General features: G+C 50.2%; 1 protein-coding gene across 1 annotated transcript; it reads right to left on the minus strand.

Annotated features, from left to right (window-relative positions):
* Positions 1-711: 711 nt before the first annotated feature.
* Positions 712-16,725, minus strand: LOC123745227 (loricrin). The gene is made up of 5 exons (XM_069300371.1): positions 16,654-16,725; positions 15,783-16,191; positions 12,884-13,116; positions 12,626-12,682; positions 712-1,648 (listed from the first exon to the last, which is right to left on the minus strand). The coding sequence occupies exons 1-5, from the start codon at positions 16,723-16,725 to the stop codon at positions 713-715; spliced, it is 1,707 nt and encodes a 568-aa protein (XP_069156472.1). The 3' UTR covers position 712.
* Positions 16,726-19,432: the final 2,707 nt, after the last annotated feature.

A 19,432-nucleotide genomic window follows, 5' to 3' on the forward strand; every position in this document is an offset into this window, starting at 1 on the left:
CACAAAAATCAGACTTCAACGGAAATTTTTGCATTAGCAATTTCATCTAACGTGCGCAATTATAATGGTAATGTCAGCTAATTGCAAAACAAATCATTACAAAAGCTATGTATTTACATATATTGGGATGTATCCTGGGTCCAGTTACTGGAACCGGTTAGGTTTTGGTTTCCCAGTCAGGGACAGAATGGCATAGGCTAGTCGAGATATCCCATGGTCAATGCCTCATGTTTATCAGGATGCAACCCGCTCAAGACCCTGGCGTGATACGTGCTCCTGGCGAGGCGAAGTGGATGATGTGCACGTCATGGACCGTGCCAGCTTCAGCTCTTGGGGTGTGGCCACTAACTGTATAGGTGACCACAGACATAGCTTTATCATTGGCTAGTTACATGTCGACAAGCCAGTTATAGTTATTGCCAGGTACATAACCACCTCCACCGCTAGCGAACCTAACTACTAGTTATCATAAAAAATGTCATATTTCATTACGCATGAGCAGGAGACATAAATATTGGATGTGTGTGACTCGATAGATACACCTGTAGTGCATGGAACATGAGGCCAACCATAGTCTGGCTCTACAAGGCTTAAGACTTGTGGTATTAGGTATGTGTGTTAAATCATAGTGAAAATTATATAGATTTTTTATTTAAAAAAAAAATAAAGAATTAAAAGTACTTCTGGTGTCAGGCTTGTTAGCTGCAGCTTCTCATGGCACCCCGTACGTGCCAGAAGGGACAGAAAAGCCAGCCGTGTCGCTGACGAAGGTGCCGCCACCAAGTCCAACGCCACTACCAAGGCCAACGCCACCACCACCACCACCAAGACTAATGCCACCACCAATGACCTGACCGCTACCATGAGAAGCGGAACTGAGGGCAGACTGAAGGTCCTCTCCCGTAGGCAGAGTTGGGTTGTCGCCCTCACCATAGTTGACGAAGAACACCTGAGGAGTTTGTGGCTCAGGTGCCGGAACGTGGACCACTTGTTGACCTTGCTGAACATTCTTGTTGAGGACGTAGATGACGTTCTTCTGCTGCGGCGGAGGCACAACGATGGGTTCCACGCCAAAACCTTCTTCAGGAGCCCGGATGAATATCACGTTGTGCTCGACTCTCGGTGGGGGAATGTTTGGTCGTGGACCAATTCCTCTGGGAATCTCAGGGGATGTGAACACATAGAGATTTCTGGTAACTTGTGGAGTGATGCAGCTGCCGTCCACATGGCGAACCTGCCCGTCGCCACAGCTGCCTCCATGGAACCCAGAGTCTCCAGAGACGAAGCCGCCGCCGCCGCCAGAGACGAAGCCGCCGCCGCCGCCAGATACGAAGCCGCCGTCAGATACGAAGCCGCCGCCGCCGCCGCCAGAGACGAATCCTCCGCCTCCAGAGGAGTATCCTCCACCTCCAGAGGAGAATCCTCCACCTCCAGAGGAGAATCCTCCACCTCCAGAGGAGAATCCTCCACCTCCAGAGACGAATCCTCCACCTCCAGAGGAGAATCCTCCACCTCCAGAGGAGAATCCTCCACCTCCAGAGACGAATCCTCCTCCTGAGCCACCGAGGGATAACCCTGGACCAGAGGGCGCGGGCAGGCCGTAGCCCTGAGGAGCGGCTACAGCAGCCGCCAGCACGGAGGCCAAGATCTGTGAAGAACAAAGGAAGGTTAACCACAAGTCTTAGCTAACATGAATATCTTCCATTTCTTAAACATAAGAAACAATTCTAAAACAATTATTATAACTAGTAAAGTAAAAGAGGAACAGTTTCCACACACAACGTTCAACCATTACCAGTGTTGCCACAACCTAATTCTCTCAGCCATTACCAGACCCCAAAGAGTCAAGTAAAACCAATATTGTTTGTTTTTATATCAACAATGACGTCACCAAAGAACGCGAAGAGAAAATTTAGGCATCATTTCTTTAACTTCTAATACAGTGTAAGCAATTTCCGATAGAAAATACTGATGGTGCAGTGATTCTTTTCTCCAACATTTTGTTCTTTGTTCTTGGCCTTGCTCTTTCGCGGGCATGGTATGCCAGCGAATGGGTACGTCTATAGTAACTTGGGTCCGTAAACAGCAACACTGAAGTACGACTGTAGCAACATCAGGCACAGATATAGCAATACCTAGAAACGGCTATAATAAAACAGGGGAATGTCTATAGCAATACCGGGGTACTGCTATATCATCCCGGGGCACGGTTATAGAAACAGAGTATGGCAATTGCAACACCGGGGCCCGGATTTAGGAGCACTGAGACACGGCTATAGCAACGCTTGGCCACGGCTATATCAATCCCTGGGTACGGTTATAGCGACGTCTGGGTACGGCTATAACAACTTTAGTGCGCGGCTATGCGAACGCCGGGACATGGTTTATGCAACTCTGGGGCACTAATAAACGAACGCCGGGAATGTTGTGAGAGAGAAAGAGCGAGGCAGGACTCACCAGGAGCTGCATGGTGGAGTATGGTGTCTGTCCACAGTCGCTAGCCTTATATACCTTCACTGCCCAAGCTTGGTAAAGTTACTTTCTTTCCAGCCTTCGTTGTGACCCCACCTCGCCCCGCCCCCTACCCACACTGCCAGCGCATCCCTCCACGGCAGGTCAAGGGGCAACAACTCCCACCCCAGAGGTCTCCAGTTTCTCTCCCGCCCAAACACATTCTTACGCTTCTCCGAAGTCCTTTTACTGCTTGAACGATGAAGTCTCAATTTTGTTTACTACCAAATTACCTAATTAACTTCAAAGCATTCAATACAAAACATTTTACCCGTAAGAACCCTGGTGGCGTTACAGTTCTCCATACAGAAGGGCTTGAATGTAAGAATTGGTTTCCTGTGATTTATGGAGCTATTGTATTTTGTGTGGCTGCTAGTGGCTGTTGAAAGTGTGAATGTATCCTGGTGGGGGGCGTGGCTTACCTGTCCCTTCCTGCCCCACCTCCCTCTCCTCCTGGTGGTGGGGGGGGGGGGGGGGTGGCTGACCAGTCTTTTCCTACCCCTCCTCTCTCTCCTCCTGTTGGGGGGCGTGGCTCACCTGTCCCACCTCCCTCTCCTCCTGGTGGGGGGCGTGGCTTACCTGTCCCTTCCTGCCCCACCTCCCTCTCCTCCTGGTGGGGGTCGTGGCTTACCTGTCCCTTCCTGCCCCACCTCCCTCTCCTCCTGGTGGGGGGCGTGGCTTACCTGTCCCTTCCTGCCCCACCTCCCTCTCCTCCTGGTGGGGGGCGTGGCTTACCTGTCCCTTCCTGCCCCACCTCCCTCTCCTCCTGGTGGGGGGCGTGGCTTACCTGTCCCTTCCTGCCCCACCTCCCTCTCCTCCTGGTGGGGGGCGTGGCTTACCTGTCCCTTCATACCCCACCTTCCTCTCCTGGTGGGGGGCGAGGCTTACCTGTCCCTTCATACCCCACCTTCCTCTCCTCCTGGTGGGGGGCGTGGCTTACCTGTCCCTTCCTGTCCCACCTCCCTCTCCTCCTGGTGGGGGGGCGTGGCTTACCTGTCCCTTCCTGCCCCACCCCCCTCTCCTCCTGGTGGGGGGCGTGGCTTACCTGTCCCTTCATACCCCACCTTCCTCTCCTCCTGGTGTGGGGCGTGGCTTACCTGTCCCTTCCTGCCCCACCTCCCTCTCCTCCTGGTGGGGGGCGTGGCTTACCTGTCCCTTCCTGCCCCACCTCCCTCTCCTCCTGGTGGGGGGCGTGGCTTACCTGTCCCTTCCTGCCCCACCTCCCTCTCCTCCTGGTGGGGGGCGTGGCTTACCTGTCCCTTCATACCCCACCTTCCTCTCCACCTGGTGGGGGGCGTGGCTTACCTGTCCCTTCCTGTCCCACCTCCCTCTCCTCCTGGTGGGGGGGCGTGGCTTACCTGTCCCTTCCTGCCCCACCCCCCTCTCCTCCTGGTGGGGGGCGTGGCTTACCTGTCCCTTCATACCCCACCTTCCTCTCCTCCTGGTGGGGGGCGTGGCTTACCTGTCCCTTCCTGCCCCACCTCCCTCTCCTCCTGGTGGGGGGCGTGGCTTACCTGTCCCTTCATACCCCACCTTCCTCTCCTGGTGGGGGGCGTGGCTTACCTGTCCCTTCATACCCCACCTTCCTCTCCTCCTGGTGGGGGGCGTGGCTTACCTGTCCCTTCCTGTCCCACCTCCCTCTCCTCCTGGTGGGGGGGCGTGGCTTACCTGTCCCTTCCTGCCCCACCCCCCTCTCCTCCTGGTGGGGGGCGTGGCTTACCTGTCCCTTCATACCCCACCTTCCTCTCCTCCTGGTGGGGGGCGTGGCTTACCTGTCCCTTCCTGCCCCACCTCCCTCTCCTCCTGGTGGGGGGCGTGGCTTACCTGTCCCTTCCTGTCCCACCTCCCTCTCCTCCTGGTGGGGGGCGTGGCTTACCTGTCCCTTCCTGCCCCACCTCCCTCTCCTCCTGGTGGGGGGCGTGGCTTACCTGTCCCTTCATACCCCACCTTCCTCTCCTCCTGGTGGGGGGCGTGGCTTACCTGTCCCTTCCTGTCCCACCTCCCTCTCCTCCTGGTGGGGGGGCGTGGCTTACCTGTCCCTTCCTGCCCCACCCCCCTCTCCTTCTGGTGGGGGGCGTGGCTTACCTGTCCCTTCATACCCCACCTTCCTCTCCTCCTGGTGGGGGGCGTGGCTTACCTGTCCCTTCCTGCCCCACCTCCCTCTCCTCCTGGTGGGGGGCGTGGCTTACCTGTCCCACCTCCCTCTCCTCCTGGTGGGGGGCGTGGCTTACCTGTTCCTTCATACCCCACCTCCCTCTCCTGGTGGAGGGCGTGGCTTACCTACCCCACCTCCCTCTCCTCCTGGTGGAGGGCGTGGCTTACCTACCCCACCTCCCTCTCCTCCTGGTGGAGGGCGTGGCTTACCTGTCCCACCTCCCTCTCCTCCTGGTGGAGGGCGTGGCTTACCTGTCCCACCTCCCTCTCCTCCTGGTGGGGGGCGTGGCTTACCTGTCCCACCTCCCTCTCCTCCTGGTGGAGGGCGTGGCTTACCTGTCCCACCTCCCTCTCCTCCTGGTGGGGGCGTGGCTTACCTGTCCCACCTCCCTATCCTCCTGGTGGAGGGCGTGGCTTACCTGTCCCACCTCCCTCTCCTCCTGGTGGGGGCATGGCTTACCTGTCCCACCTCCATCTCCTCCTGGTGGGGGCCGTGGCTTACCTGTCCCACCTCCCTCTCCTCCTGGTGGGGGGCGTGGCTTACCTGTCCCACCTCCCTCTCCTCCTGGTGGAGGGCGTGGCTTACCTGTCCCACCTCCCTCTCCTCCTGGTGGAGGGCGTGGCTTACCTGTCCCACCTCCCTCTCCTCCTGGTGGAGGGCGTGGCTTACCTGTCCCACCTCCCTCTCCTCCTGGTGGGGGCGTGGCTTACCTGTCCCACCTCCCTCTCCTCCTGGTGGAGGGCGTGGCTTACTTGTCCCACCTCCCTCTCCTCCAGGTGGGGGGCGTGGCTTACCTGTTCCTTCATACCCCACCTCCCTCTCCTCCTGGTGGAGGGCGTGGCTTACTTGTCCCACCTCCCTCTCCTCCTGGTGGGGGGCGTGGCTTACCTGTCCCACCTCCCTCTCCTCCTGGTGGGGGGCGTGGCTTACCTGTCCCACCTCCCTCTCCTCCTGGTGGAGGGCGTGGCTTACCTGTCCCACCTCCCTCTCCTCCTGGTGGAGGGCGTGGCTTACCTGTCCCACGTCCCTCTCCTCCTGGTGGGGGCGTGGCCTACCTGTCTTATTTCCATTTTCGCTGAGACCTGGGCATGTGTCCGAGATTTGCTTACTCAGTAACATAATTAAATGTTCGGCGACAATATCTATTAGAATGTGAAAGTGTTTGTGTGTCATTATGACATACCTTGTCTTGCCTCAAACAAATATTCTTATACCATTGATGTGTCGGATGAGAAGACAATAACAACAGGTGTTTGTAATGACGGAGCCACACTAGCGAGGTAACACCTTAGTGGAAGGCTGGAGAGCTGACAGTGAAAGACACACGGATATGAACACACATCTTCGTGTTAGCATCTCTATATAAGTCAATAATAACACTTGTGAACACGTTATAATGACCATGTACATTATGAGGACACACTTAAACAAGGGCAACTCTAACAAGTGCTTCCTTGACAGACCAGGAAAGTGAAATTCACGCCAAATAAACTTACTCCTCCCAAAGTAATGGTGAAAGCACAATTGTCTTTGGTGGAGTATTAACATACTGATGATCTGGTAGTATTCCGAGTCAGAGCTGACACAGCGCCCCTTCCTTGACAGTCTCCGGAGAGGCCGCAGCCCACTCAGCTTGTAAAGGTTCCTCCACACACATCTTTTCCAATCCCTAAGATCTAAGAACCTGTGACCAAAGACCTAAACTTGAGCCTTGAAGAAGGAGCGTGTCTTTCCCAGGTACTTAGTGCCTGTTATCTCACAATTTACGCAGATATTCTAAAATCTTCAAAGAACTAGATGGGTACCCGGCGGTGCCCAGGTTCCCCAATACACCCTCGCCATCTTCCCATACACACACTTTCCCCGGCACTGTAACTGTCTTCAGTACCCACTGTCCATATCACTGCAAACATATTCACACCTGCATCTCCCCCCCCCCCCCCCACACACACACATCCTCAAAATACCATCCCTAAGTGCCCTCCCTATCTCACCCCCTTCCTACATACACCCTCTCCCATGTCCATCCCACACTCCTTCCCTTTCTCCCCGCCCCACACAATCCCCAGCCCCCTCTTCACACACCTAGTCTCCCCCCTCCCCATATACATCCTTCCCATCTCAACCACACACTCCTCCCATCTCCAACGACACACCCCTCCCATCTCCCCACAGACCCCTCCCATCTCCAACCACACACCCCTCCCATCTCCAACCACACACCCCTCTCATCTCCAACCACACACCCCTCCCATCTCCCCACAGACCCCTCCCATCTCCAACCACACACCCCTCTCATCTCCAACCACACACCCCTCTCATCTCCAACCACACACCCCTCCCATCTCCAACCACACACCCCTCCCATCTCCAACCACACACCCCTCTCATCTCCAACCACAGACCCCTCTCATCTCCAACCACACACCCCTCCCATCTCCAACCACACACCCCTCTCATCTCCAACCACAGACCCCTCTCATCTCCAACCACACACCCCTCCCATCTCCAACCACACACCCCTCCCATCTCCAACCACACACCCCTCTCATCTCCAACCACACACCCCTCCCATCTCCCCACAGACCCCTCCCATCTCCAACCACACACCCCTCTCATCTCCAACCACACACCCCTCTCATCTCCAACCACACACCCCTCCCATCTCCAACCACACACCCCTCCCATCTCCAACCACACACCCCTCTCATCTCCAACCACAGACCCCTCTCATCTCCAACCACACACCCCTCCCATCTCCAACCACACACCCCTCTCATCTCCAACCACAGACCCCTCTCATCTCCAACCACACACCCCTCCCATCTCCAACCACACACCCCTCCCATCTCCCCACACATACAACCTCTCCATATGTACCCCACACCTTCCCTGTCTCCTCCTTTCACTGTAGCCATTTCTCCTACACACAGTCTCATTACTGCAACCATAAGGAAGTGCCCGACTACAAATCTGTCATCTGAACATACGTTTTATATTTAAGTATCTGAATTTTGGTTAACACATTTAAGTACATCTGCATTTGTGCAGCTACCCAAGACTATATGAAGGGGAGTATAGTGTGTCAAAAAAGCTAGGCTACGTGATGCTAAAATTGCCTTTTTTTTTTTTATTAATACATGAGGTACATCTGCATTAGTGCAGCTACCCTAGTCTATATGAAGTGTGTACAGTGTGTCAAAAATGCTAACTAGGTGATGCTAAAAAATCCCCATCACACAGGATGGTTAGTCATACAGAGGCATGTGATAGGCAGTCTGCACTGGCAGACTCCGGATGCATTTTGAGGATATCATCAACACAAGATTGAATAAGGTAGCAGTGGTAATAAAAGTCCCCATCTCGCAGGCCATCACACAAATATTTAACTAAGTCTACGGGCTCGGCGTTCACATTTCACTTCTACCAACCTCGTAAAGGTATAGTGCTTTTTTTAACATATTTAGATAAACCTGCATTTATGCAGCTGCCCTAGACTATATGAAGGGGAGTACAATGTGTGTCACGAACTAGCTACGTGATGCTACAATATCCCCATCACACAGGATGGTTAGTCATACAGGGCCATGTGATCAGTAGCCTGCACTGGCAAATTTTGGGCGCATTACGAGGATATCCTCAAGAACACAAGAGTTAATAAAGTAATTGCAAAGCTCCAGGTACCTCATGCCGGCAGTTCTGAAGGGTCTAATAACTGGGCGTTTAAAGACGCGAGATCACGACCCAGTTTCTTGTCACATATTTTGCACCTGGAGTGCTCAGGATTGGAAGAATCATCACCTGTAGCTACTTGCCACAGGTAACGGTAACCCAACCTGATCCTGGCAACCACTGTGTCACACAGCCTGGTGGACGTTTTGTGTTGACCATAAACGTAGGTTTCGGATCTAAATAAATCATAGATTTTTATACTAATTATATATAATATATTAGCATATCGTGTATATATAGGCATAGGATAGGTTAGGTCAGGTGTTTAGGTTCTGTTGGCAATTATTTGTATTTGTAGTACGTGGGTGAAGCATTTATAGCGTTGTGATTCGAACAAAATTCGTCAGTGAAGCACTTGTTCCGGATATGTTCGAACGTCAGAAGTTGTGAGTCGTGTGTAAACCGCTTTTCACTCATAAACAGGGGGTTTGGCGGGTGCATGGAATCACTTTTGGATCTTTGTTTGGAGGACGGGCTGAGAATTTACAGCATTGTAGTTCGAACAGAATTCGTCAGTGAAGCACTTGTTCCGGAAGTGTTCGAACGAAATCAGTTGTGAGTCGTGTGTAAACCATTTCTCAATCATAAACAGGGGTTAGGCGGGTGCATGGAATCACTTTTGGGTCTTTGTTTGGAGGACGGGCTGAATTCTATACGACTCAAGTTCCGAGTAGCTGAATCTAAAACAACAACAACAACAACAACACCTATCTGTACACCTGGCCATACAGCCGTCGTCGCATACAAAGATCCAAGCTCGTTAATGTAGTCGCCAAACCCCCAGCTGTTTATGAATGAAAAATGGTTTACACACGACTCACAACTGCTGACGTTCGAACATATCCGGAACAAGTGCTTCACTGACGAATTTTGTTCGACCCACAACGCTGTAAATGCTTCACCCACGTTCTACAAATACAAATAATCGCCAACAGAACCTAAACACCTAACCTAACCTATGCCTAACTATACATAGAATTGTTATGTATAAGAATATTAATTTATATATGAGAACAAACCAATTTTTAATAAACAGTATGTAAACATTTTTGAATGCGTCTTGGGAGGACGGCCGCCGCTTTAAACAGCCTAGTGTGAGGACGGGCTGCTGCCATAATATTATCTTATCTGTAGTCGAAAGGAACATGTGGCGTCACTGGCGGCTGATTGTTGATTCTTTGTTTTCACCTATTTAAGTCTTTTCATTCAATATTAATGTTTATTTTAGTTGTTAGGCACCACTTAAATTCGTGTTCATATATAAACGTGCCCTGTAACAACACTTACTGCTCATACAACCAAAACCCAGCGCATGGAAGGTTGTAAATGTTGAAGCCGAAGTCTTGATAATGCTTCCACAACCCTGGTAAGAGCACCAATGGCCTCGCACTCCCTCACAGAAGTGAGGAACGCTGGAGAATTTATTTTAATTGCTAAATTATAAATACTGTAGTATGCTTATTTATTCTGATTACCTTCTTGACACTAACTTAAGGTGTATTTTATAAGCAATAATAAATAGTATTGAGATAAAATCAATGAGTGACATTAGTTTCCGCGTCGTGACGCTGTGTGTTGTGCGCCTCTAGGCTGGCCCCCGTTATGGCACCTATAAGAGGCACCAGGGGGCGGTGCCAGAGGGCGGTGCCAGGGGGAGGCGCCAGAGGGAGGCGCCAGGGGGCGGTGCCTGGGGGCGGTGCCAGGGGGAGGCGCCAGGGGGCGGTGCCTGGGGGCGGTGCCTAGGGGCGGTGCCAGGGGGAGGCGCCAGGGGGCGGTGCCAGGGGGCGGTGCCAGGGGGAGGCGCCAGGGGGCGGTGCCAGGGGGCGAGAGTTTACAATTGGTAAACTAAATAAATTGTGTATAAAATTATACTCTGGATATTTTCCACAAGGCCCAACCCCGACCCCCCACACTCTGACACTCCCCATAAAACAACCAGTAGTTCTGTGAAGTTTACCAAGACTATCCCCAAGCGTCTGGCCTCAAGACCTTGGACAGAGACATTTTATTTAATAGATAGAAATTATATCGCTCTCAAACTTCAAAGCCAAAGAAACAGATCAAGATATGATAGTTGAGGTGGAAACCATGACCGTAAACATTGTCACAGATGCCATTTCTCTCAGACAGTATCAAGAGGAAAGCACATAAACGGAGGAGGACTGGTAGTATTAATACAACGATATTTGACATTTTTTGGCTACGTGTATATGAGTAATGGAAAACAATTAACAAAAACGAGAGGTATAGCAGGAGGCTGGTAGAAGGTAGCGCTGTCATCTAAAACCCTCCAGCAGTCAGAAACTCAGGCAAGAATATGAAAACGACTGAATAAGAATAGAAACAGTCGAGGTAGCAACAGAAATATTGCACTGAATGAACAATTTAGTGTTGATCGAAAAATAGCATTTCTCGCTTGTATAAAAAGTATGTGAGGCTTGAGGGTTTGACTCCTATAAAGTAGAGTTGTTTATTGTATAACTCCGTGAAAGGTACCTTATTATCCAGAGCTTTTTTGTCCATTAATTTATGGGATACTAGAGAGGGTACCCGGCGTTGCTCGGGTGTCGGAGGCCACATCTTCACCACACACTATTTTCATTAGTGTAACTATCTTCAGTAACCACATACTACTTTCATCACTGCAAATACTATGAAGACAGTAACCATCTTTGCTACATTTTGTATTTCACTATAACACCTTCATCACTAACAATCTTCACTACCTAACCATTATCAGACTATCCATCTCAATTACACACGACCGTCCTCATCACTGTAACCATCCACACTACCCACTGTCTTCATCACTGTAACAATCTTCACTTCCCAGGAATCTACAACCATCATTATCACTATCCTCCTCATCACCTCCTTCTCGTACTTTCCCTGCCCATCACCACCCTTCGCCATCTTCCCTGCCCATCACCACCTTCCCTGCCCATCACCATCTTCCCTGCCCATCACCATCTTCCCTGCCCATCACCATCTTCCCTGCCCATCACCACCCTTCCCTGCCCATCACCACCCTTCCCTGCCCATCACCACCTTCCCTGCCCATCACCATCTTCCCTGCCCATCACCACCCTTCCCTGCCCATCACCACCCTTCCCTGCCCATCACCACCTTCCCTGCCCATCACCATCTTCCCTGCCCATCACCATCTTCCCTGCCCATCACCATCTTCCCTGCCCATCACCACCCTTCCCTGCCCATCACCACCTTCCCTGCCCATCACCATCTTCCCTGCCCATCACCATCTTCCCTGCCCATCACCATCTTCCCTGCCCATCACCACCCTTCCCTGCCCATCACCACCCTTCCCTGCCCATCACCACCTTCCCTGCCCATCACCATCTTCCCTGCCCATCACCATCTTCCCTGCCCATCACCACCCTTCCCTGCCCATCACCATCTTCCCTGCCCATCACCATCTTCCCTGCCCATCACCACCTTCCCTGCCCATCACCACCCTTCCCTGCCCATCACCACCCTTCCCTGCCCATCACCACCCTTCCCTGCCCATCACCACCTTCCCTGCCCATCACCACCCTTCCCTGCCCATCACCATCTTCCCTGCCCATCACCACCTTCCCTGCCCATCACCACCCTTCCCTGCCCATCACCACCTTCCCTGCCCATCACCACCTTCCCTGCCCATCACCACCCTTCCCTGCCCATCACCACCTTCCCTGCCCATCACCATCTTCCCTGCCCATCACCACCTTCCCTGCCCATCACCACCCTTCCCTGCCCATCACCACCTTCCCTGCCCATCACCACCTTCCCTGCCCATCACCACCTTCCCTGCCCATCACCACCTTCCCTGCCCATCACCACCCTTCGCTACCTTTCATGCTTCAACTTGTAACAGACAGACAATTTGCTTCTATATATGTAGATTTTCAGAACATTCCTGAGAATTTCATTTGAATTGAACTATCAGGGAGAAAGCGCCAAGCCATTACGACTATATAGCACTTGGATTTCAGGATAAGGATTTGGGATGGGACAGGGGAGGGAAGGGATGGTGCCCAACCACTTGGACGGTCGGGGATTGAACGCCGGCCTGCGTGAAGCGAGACCGTCGCTCTACCGTCCAACCCAAGTGGTTTGGCAACATTCCTGAGAACGCAACAGGAATTCCAGTCTTCGTTCACAACAAATATTTGTTACGCCAGCGACATGCAGTCTTCATCAGGTTATATGTTACACTCAGTAGCGCACCGGTAAATACTCCATGGCATAGATCTCTATAGCAGATATACTCCATGGCATAGATCTCTATAGCAGATATACTCCATGGCATAGATCTCTATAGCAGATATACTCCATGGCATAGATCTCTATAGCAGATATACTCCATGGCATAGATCTCTATAGCAGATATACTCCATGGCATAGATCTCTATAGCAGATATACTCCATGGCATAGATCTCTAGAGCAGATATACTCCATGGCATAGATCTCTATAGCAGATATACTCCATGGCATAGATCTCGATAGCAGATATACTCCATGGCATAGATCTCTATAGCAAATATACTCCATGGCATAGATCTCGATAGCAGATATACTCCATGGCATAGATCTCTATAGCAGATATACTCCATGGCATAGATCTCTATAGCAGATATACTCCATGGCATAGATCTCGATAGCAGATATACTCCATGGCATAGATCTCTATAGCAGATATACTCCATGGCATAGATCTCTATAGCAGATATACTCCATGGCATAGATCTCTATAGCAGATATGCTCCATGGCATAGATCTCTATAGCAGATATACTCCATGGCATAGATCTCTATAGCAGATATACTCCATGGCATAGATCTCTATAGCAGATATACTCCATGGCATAGATCTCTATAGCAGATGTACTCCATGGCATAGATCTCTATAGCAGATATACTCCATGGCATAGATCTCTATAGCAGATATACTCCATGGCATAGATCTCTATAGCAGATATACTCCATGGCATAGATCTCTATAGCAGATATACTCCATGGCATAGATCTCTATAGCAGATGTACTCCATGGCATAGATCTCGATAGCAGATGTACTCCATGGCATAGATCTCTATAGCAGATATACTCCATGGCATAGATCTCTATATCAGATGTACTCCATGGCATAGATCTCTATAGCAGATGTACTCCATGGCATAGATCTCGATAGCAGATATACTCCATGGCATAGATCTCTATAGCAGATATACTCCATGGCATAGATCTCGATAGCAGATATACTCCATGGCATAGATACATCTTAAACTCGATAGCATTGAAAAATATATATACATAAGATCATTTTTCCCGTATCAAGGAATTATAATATATAGAGGATTTCAGATTATAAAAAAATCCGTGGGATGACTAAATTCACAGTTTTTATAAAGCACTGGCACGTGACTACTGCCCTGGTGTCCCAGAGAGGCAGGTGCACACGTCTAGTCCTCTGCTGTATTGTAGTGGGCATATCATTTGTAATGTTAATTTTCTGGGAGTAATGTTATTTGTTTTTGTAAATGGATCATGTGATTTGATCGTTGACTAAGTTGACACTAAACATTGGGTTGATAGCTGAGTTTCTAATATACAGTTGAGGGATAACTGATTTATGTAACTAGTAGAGCCGTGTGTTTAAGCTCTCTTCTTGTTGATAACAGTATCAGTTTCAGTGTCCATAGGGATGGTAGTGCTGCTGGTACTGGTAGTTCTGCTGTTAGTGGTGCTGGTAGTGCTGCTGCTACTTGGGCTAGTGGTGCTACTGGTAGTGGTACTGGTGGTGCTGCTGTTGGTGGTGCTGGTAGTGCTGCTGGTACTTGGGCTAGTGGTGCTACTGGTAGTGGTACTGGTAGTGCTGCTGCTACTTGGGCTAGTGGTGCTACTGGTAGTGGTGCTGGTGGTGCTGCTGTTCCTGGTGCTGGTAGTGCTGCTGGTACTTGGGCTGGTATCACGAAGGAGCAGTGAGCACCTGTTAAGCGCCTCGCACATGGTTGTCGTAATACCAAAAAGCGCCACAACCGCTCTGGTATTTCTCGCCGGGAAGTAAATAATAAAAGTTTTGCAAGTTTGGAGGAGAAAGGAAATTCCTGTAAAAATGTTTAATTACTCGCGACCACTCACCCGGATGGTCGGTCCTGCAGGGGGGGGGAATTCGGAAATTTTATTTGAGCAAAAACAGCAAATTGTTTCTTATTTAGCGAATACATTTATTAAATAATAAAGATTACCAATAATAATAAATAAAGATTAGGAACCGGTTTCGTAATAATTTAAATCTACCTTTTTTTCCAGTGTATTTGTGTATACAAATATATTGGTAAATAAATTCAACATTTGATTACTGTAATCAGTTTCCATGACTGGTTATAATTTGTTTTGTTAAGAACTAAAACTTAGTAAGTGAAGAGGTAGTTACTTAAGGTGCAGTTTAACCAGACTGTACTGTACACAAGGCTTGCTGCCTGTCCGGCTCGTCTGTCAGCGACACATTACACTGTAAAGCGAGTGGGAGACAGATGCACTCAAATGACTGAGGTCAATATTCTCTCTGGCCGGGAGCACGGCAGAATTACTGTCCGGGTACCAGTGTGGCCGAGGTTCTGTCTGGCCAGTAGTGTGGCCGAGGTACTGTCTGGCCAGTAGTGTGGCCGAGGTACTGTCTGGCCAGTAGTGTGGCCGAGGTACTGTCTGGCCAGTAGTGTGGCCGAGGTACTGTCTGGCCAGTAGTGTGGCCGAGGTACTGTCTGGCCAGTAGTGTGGCCGAGGTACTGTCTGGCCAGTAGTGTGGCCGAGGTACTGTCTGGCCAGTAGCGTGGCCGAGGTACTGTCTGGCCAGTAGCGTGGCCGAGGTACTGTCTGGCCATTAGTGTGGCCCAGGTACTGTCTGGCCAGTAGCGTGGCCGAGGTACTGTCTGGCCAGTAGTGTGGCCGAGGTACTGTCTGGCCAGTAGCGTGGCCGAGGTACTGTCTGGCCAGTAGTGTGGCCGAGGTACTGTCTGGCCAGTAGTGTGGCCGAGGTACTGTCTGGCCAGTAGCGTGGCCCAGGTACTGTCTGGCCAGTAGTGTGGCCGAGGTACTGTCTGGCCAGTAGTGTGGCCGAGGTACTGTCTGGCCAGTAGTGTGGCCGAGGTACTGTCTGGCCAGTAGTGTGGCCGAGGTACTGTCTGGCCAGTAGTGTGGCCGAGGTACTGTCTGGACAGTAGTGTGGCCGAGGTACTGTCTGGACAGTAGTGTGGCCGAGGTACTGTCTGGCCAGTAGCGTGGCCGAGGTACTGTCTGGCCAGTAGCGTTACCGAGGTACTGTCTGGCCAGTAGCGTGGCCGAGGTACTGTCTCCCCCCCCCCCCCCTAAGGTCGAATTACTGACCTTCCCCTTGTGGAGTGATGCAGCTGCCGTCCACATGGCGAACCTGCCCGTCGCCACAGCTGCCTCCATGGAACCCAGAGTCTCCAGAGACGAAGCCGCCGCCGCCGCCAGAGACGAAGCCGCCGCCGCCGCCGCCGCCAGAGACGAAGCCGCCGCCGCCGCCGCCGCCAGAGACGAAGCCGCCGTCGCCGCCAGAGACGAATCCTCCACCTCCAGAGGAGTATCCTCCGCCTCCAGAGGAGTATCCTCCACCTCCAGAGGAGAATCCTCCACCTCCAGAGGAGTATCCTCCACCATCAGAGACGAATCCTCCTCCTGAGCCACCGAGGGATAACCCTGGACCAGAGGGCGCGGGCAGGCCGTAGCCCTGAGGAGCGGCTACAGCAGCCGCCAGCACGGAGGCCAAGATCTGTGAAGAACAAAGGAAGGTTAACCACAAGTCTCAGCTAAGATGAGAATCTTCCATTTCTTAAACATAAAAAACAATTCTAAAACAATTATTATAACTAGTATATTTGAACAATTATTTGTTTTTCACACCACAAATTTCGCAACCAGTGTTGCCACAACCCAATTCTCTGAGTAATTACTAGAAAACGTCGTGGAAAACTAATATTATTTGACCTGATCAACGCTGACATCACAAAACTACATAAAAAGGAGACCGTTCAGGCGACATTTCTTTCATTTCTAGTACGGTGTGAAACAACTTCCGGTAGAAAATGTTGATGATGTGTGCTCCTTTATTAGCAACATATAACTGGGAGTGTGAAGGTCCGCTGGAGGGGCTGGGGGAACATTTTGGTGCACTGATCACTGAGTGCTTTACCAGAGTGTCTGGGTGTAGGGTTCCCGGTGATCACTACTATACCAACTTCGCGCTACGGTTATGGTGACACCGTAGTCTCTGGTACACACGAATATAGCTACACTGTAGCACCATTATATCATCACCGAGGATCACCTATATTAACAGGGTGGCACGTCCATAGCCACAAATAAAGCAGCTATAAAAACACCGGGAGTGCTATAGCAATGTAGGGTCACGGGTACAGCAACACCTGGGTACGATTATAGCAGCGTCTGGGTACGGCTATAACAACGCTGGTGTACGGCTATACGAACGCCGGGGATGTTGTGAGAGAGAGAGAGAGAGAGAGAGAGAGAGAGAGAGAGAGAGAGAGAGAGAGAGAGAGAGAGAGAGAGAGAGAGAGAGAGAGAGAGAGAGAGAGGGAGAGAGAGGGAGAGAGAGAGAGAGAGAGAGAGAGAGAGAGAGAGAGAGAGAGAGAGAGAGAGAGAGAGAGAGAGAGAGAGAGAGAGAGAGAGAGAGAGAGAGAGAGAGGGAGAGAGAGAGAGAGAGAGAGGGAGAGAGAGGGAGAGAGAGAGGGAGAGAGAGGGAGAGAGAGAGAGAGAGAGAGGGAGAGAGAGAGAGAGAGAGAGAGAGAGAGAGAGAGAGAGAGAGGGAGAGAGAGAGAGAGAGAGAGAGAGGGAGAGAGAGAGAGAGAGAGAGAGAGAGAGGGAGAGAGAGAGAGAGAGAGAGAGAGAGAGAGAGAGAGAGAGAGAGAGAGAGAGAGAGAGAGAGAGAGAGGGAGAGAGAGAGAGAGAGAGAGAGAGAGAGAGAGAGAGAGAGAGAGAGAGAGAGAGAGAGAGAGAGAGAGAGAGAGAGAGAGAGAGAGAGAGAGAGAGAGAGAGAGGGGGGGGGCAGGCAGGACTCGCCAGGAGCTGCATGGTGGAGTATGGTGTCTGTCCACAGTAGCTAGCCTTATATACCTTCACTGCCCAAGTGAAGCCCACAGATTACATGATGACAGCTTCTGGTCTGTGCTCATCCTGATGATTCTACAATAGCAGTTAATCCTGATGGTCTGGTAAACCCTAGTATTGCATGTACCCATGTACATACACTACTAGGTACTCGAGTACCTATTGTAAGGTGTGACCAGGTTACCTATCCTTGCTCTCCACCACGGAGCGTCACGCTAAGCTCTCCTACAGTGTAAGAGTCATGAGCTAGAGCGAGTGGCAGATGCTCTTATAATTTGGCAGATAAGCACAGTCGCAGTCTTAATAGATGGCTGGAACACCGGAACTCAGGCGTTACCGTTGACTGCAAGCACGCACACACACACACACACATGTAGATTTGTGAACCTCATTCTGGAGACATTCTTGTATCAACACATAAAGCAGGCCACAAGAATGAGGGGAAGAAGATGTACCGTCAGTACTGGATCTAGTATTCACCAGGAAAGAAGAAGAGATATTTGACATCCAGTACCTTCCTCCCTTGGGAAAGATTGATCACGTCCTGTTAGACATTAAATATGCTTTAAGATATCATCTAGAAGAAAATGGGGACATTGAAACAGTTGATAAACTCGATTTCAAAAGAGGTCACTATGGGGAACTTCGAAAAATATTTAATGAGTGTAATTGGACAGACTTGTTGCTAGGCAGGGAAGTAAAGGAAATGTATGCCAAATTTTGCAAAATATACGATGAAGGTACACAAACATTCATACCAAAACAGAGATGCTGGGTCAGAAAACAGGATTGGTTCAACAGAAATTGCGAGAGAGCCAGAGACCAAAGGGCACAAAAATGGAATCAATATAGGAAGAGGCTAAACCCCCAAACATGCCAGCGATACAAAGATGCGAGAAACAACTATACAGCAGTAAGGGGAGAGGCAGAAAGAAATTTTGAAAAAGGGATAGCGGATAAATGTAAAACAGAACCGGACCTATTCTACAAATTCATAAACAACAAATTGCAAGTAAAGAATAATATCTAGAGGTTGAAAATAGGAAACAGATTCACAGAAAATGAAAAGGAAATGTGTGAAACATTAAACGAAAAGTTCCGAAGTGTGTTTGTACAAAATGAAATCTTCAGAGAACCAGACACAATATGAATTCCAGAGAACAACATTGAGCATATAGAGGTATCTAGAGATGAAGTGGAAAATATGCTAAAGAAGCTCAGTAAGAACAAAGCAGTTGGCCAGATGGAGTTTCGCCATGGGTTCTGAGAGAATGTGCATCTGAGCTCAGCATTCCACTTCACCTGATCTTTCAGGCATCCCTGTGTACAGGAGTCGTAGCAGACGTGTGGAAAAAGGCTAACATAGTTTCAATCTACAAAAGTGGCTGATGATGCTAAGATAATAGGAAGGATAAGTAACTTAGATGATTGTTATGCCCTTCAAGAAGACCTGGACAAAATACGTATATGGAGCACCACTTGACAAATGGAATTTAATGCGAATAAATGCCATGTTATGGAATGTGGAATAGGAGAACATAGACCTCACACAACCTATAAATTATGTGAGAAATCTTTAAAGAATTCTGATAAAGAAAGAGATCTAGGGGCGGTTCTAGATAGAAAACTATCACCTGAGGACCACATAAAGAACATTGTGTAAGGAGCCTATGCCACGCTTAGAATTGCTTTTAAATACATGGATGGCGAAATACTAAAGAAATTGTTTACGACTTTCGTTAGGCCAAAGCTAGAATATGCAGCGGTTGTGTGGTGCCCATATCTTAAGAAGCACATCAACAAACTGGAAAAGGTGCAAAGACATGCTACTAAGTGGCTCCCAGAACTGAAGGGTAAGAGCTACGAGGCGAGGTTCCCAGACGCTG

This window comes from Procambarus clarkii, chromosome 44, assembly GCF_040958095.1.
Source record: "Procambarus clarkii isolate CNS0578487 chromosome 44, FALCON_Pclarkii_2.0, whole genome shotgun sequence".
Taxonomy (NCBI): domain Eukaryota; kingdom Metazoa; phylum Arthropoda; class Malacostraca; order Decapoda; family Cambaridae; genus Procambarus; species Procambarus clarkii.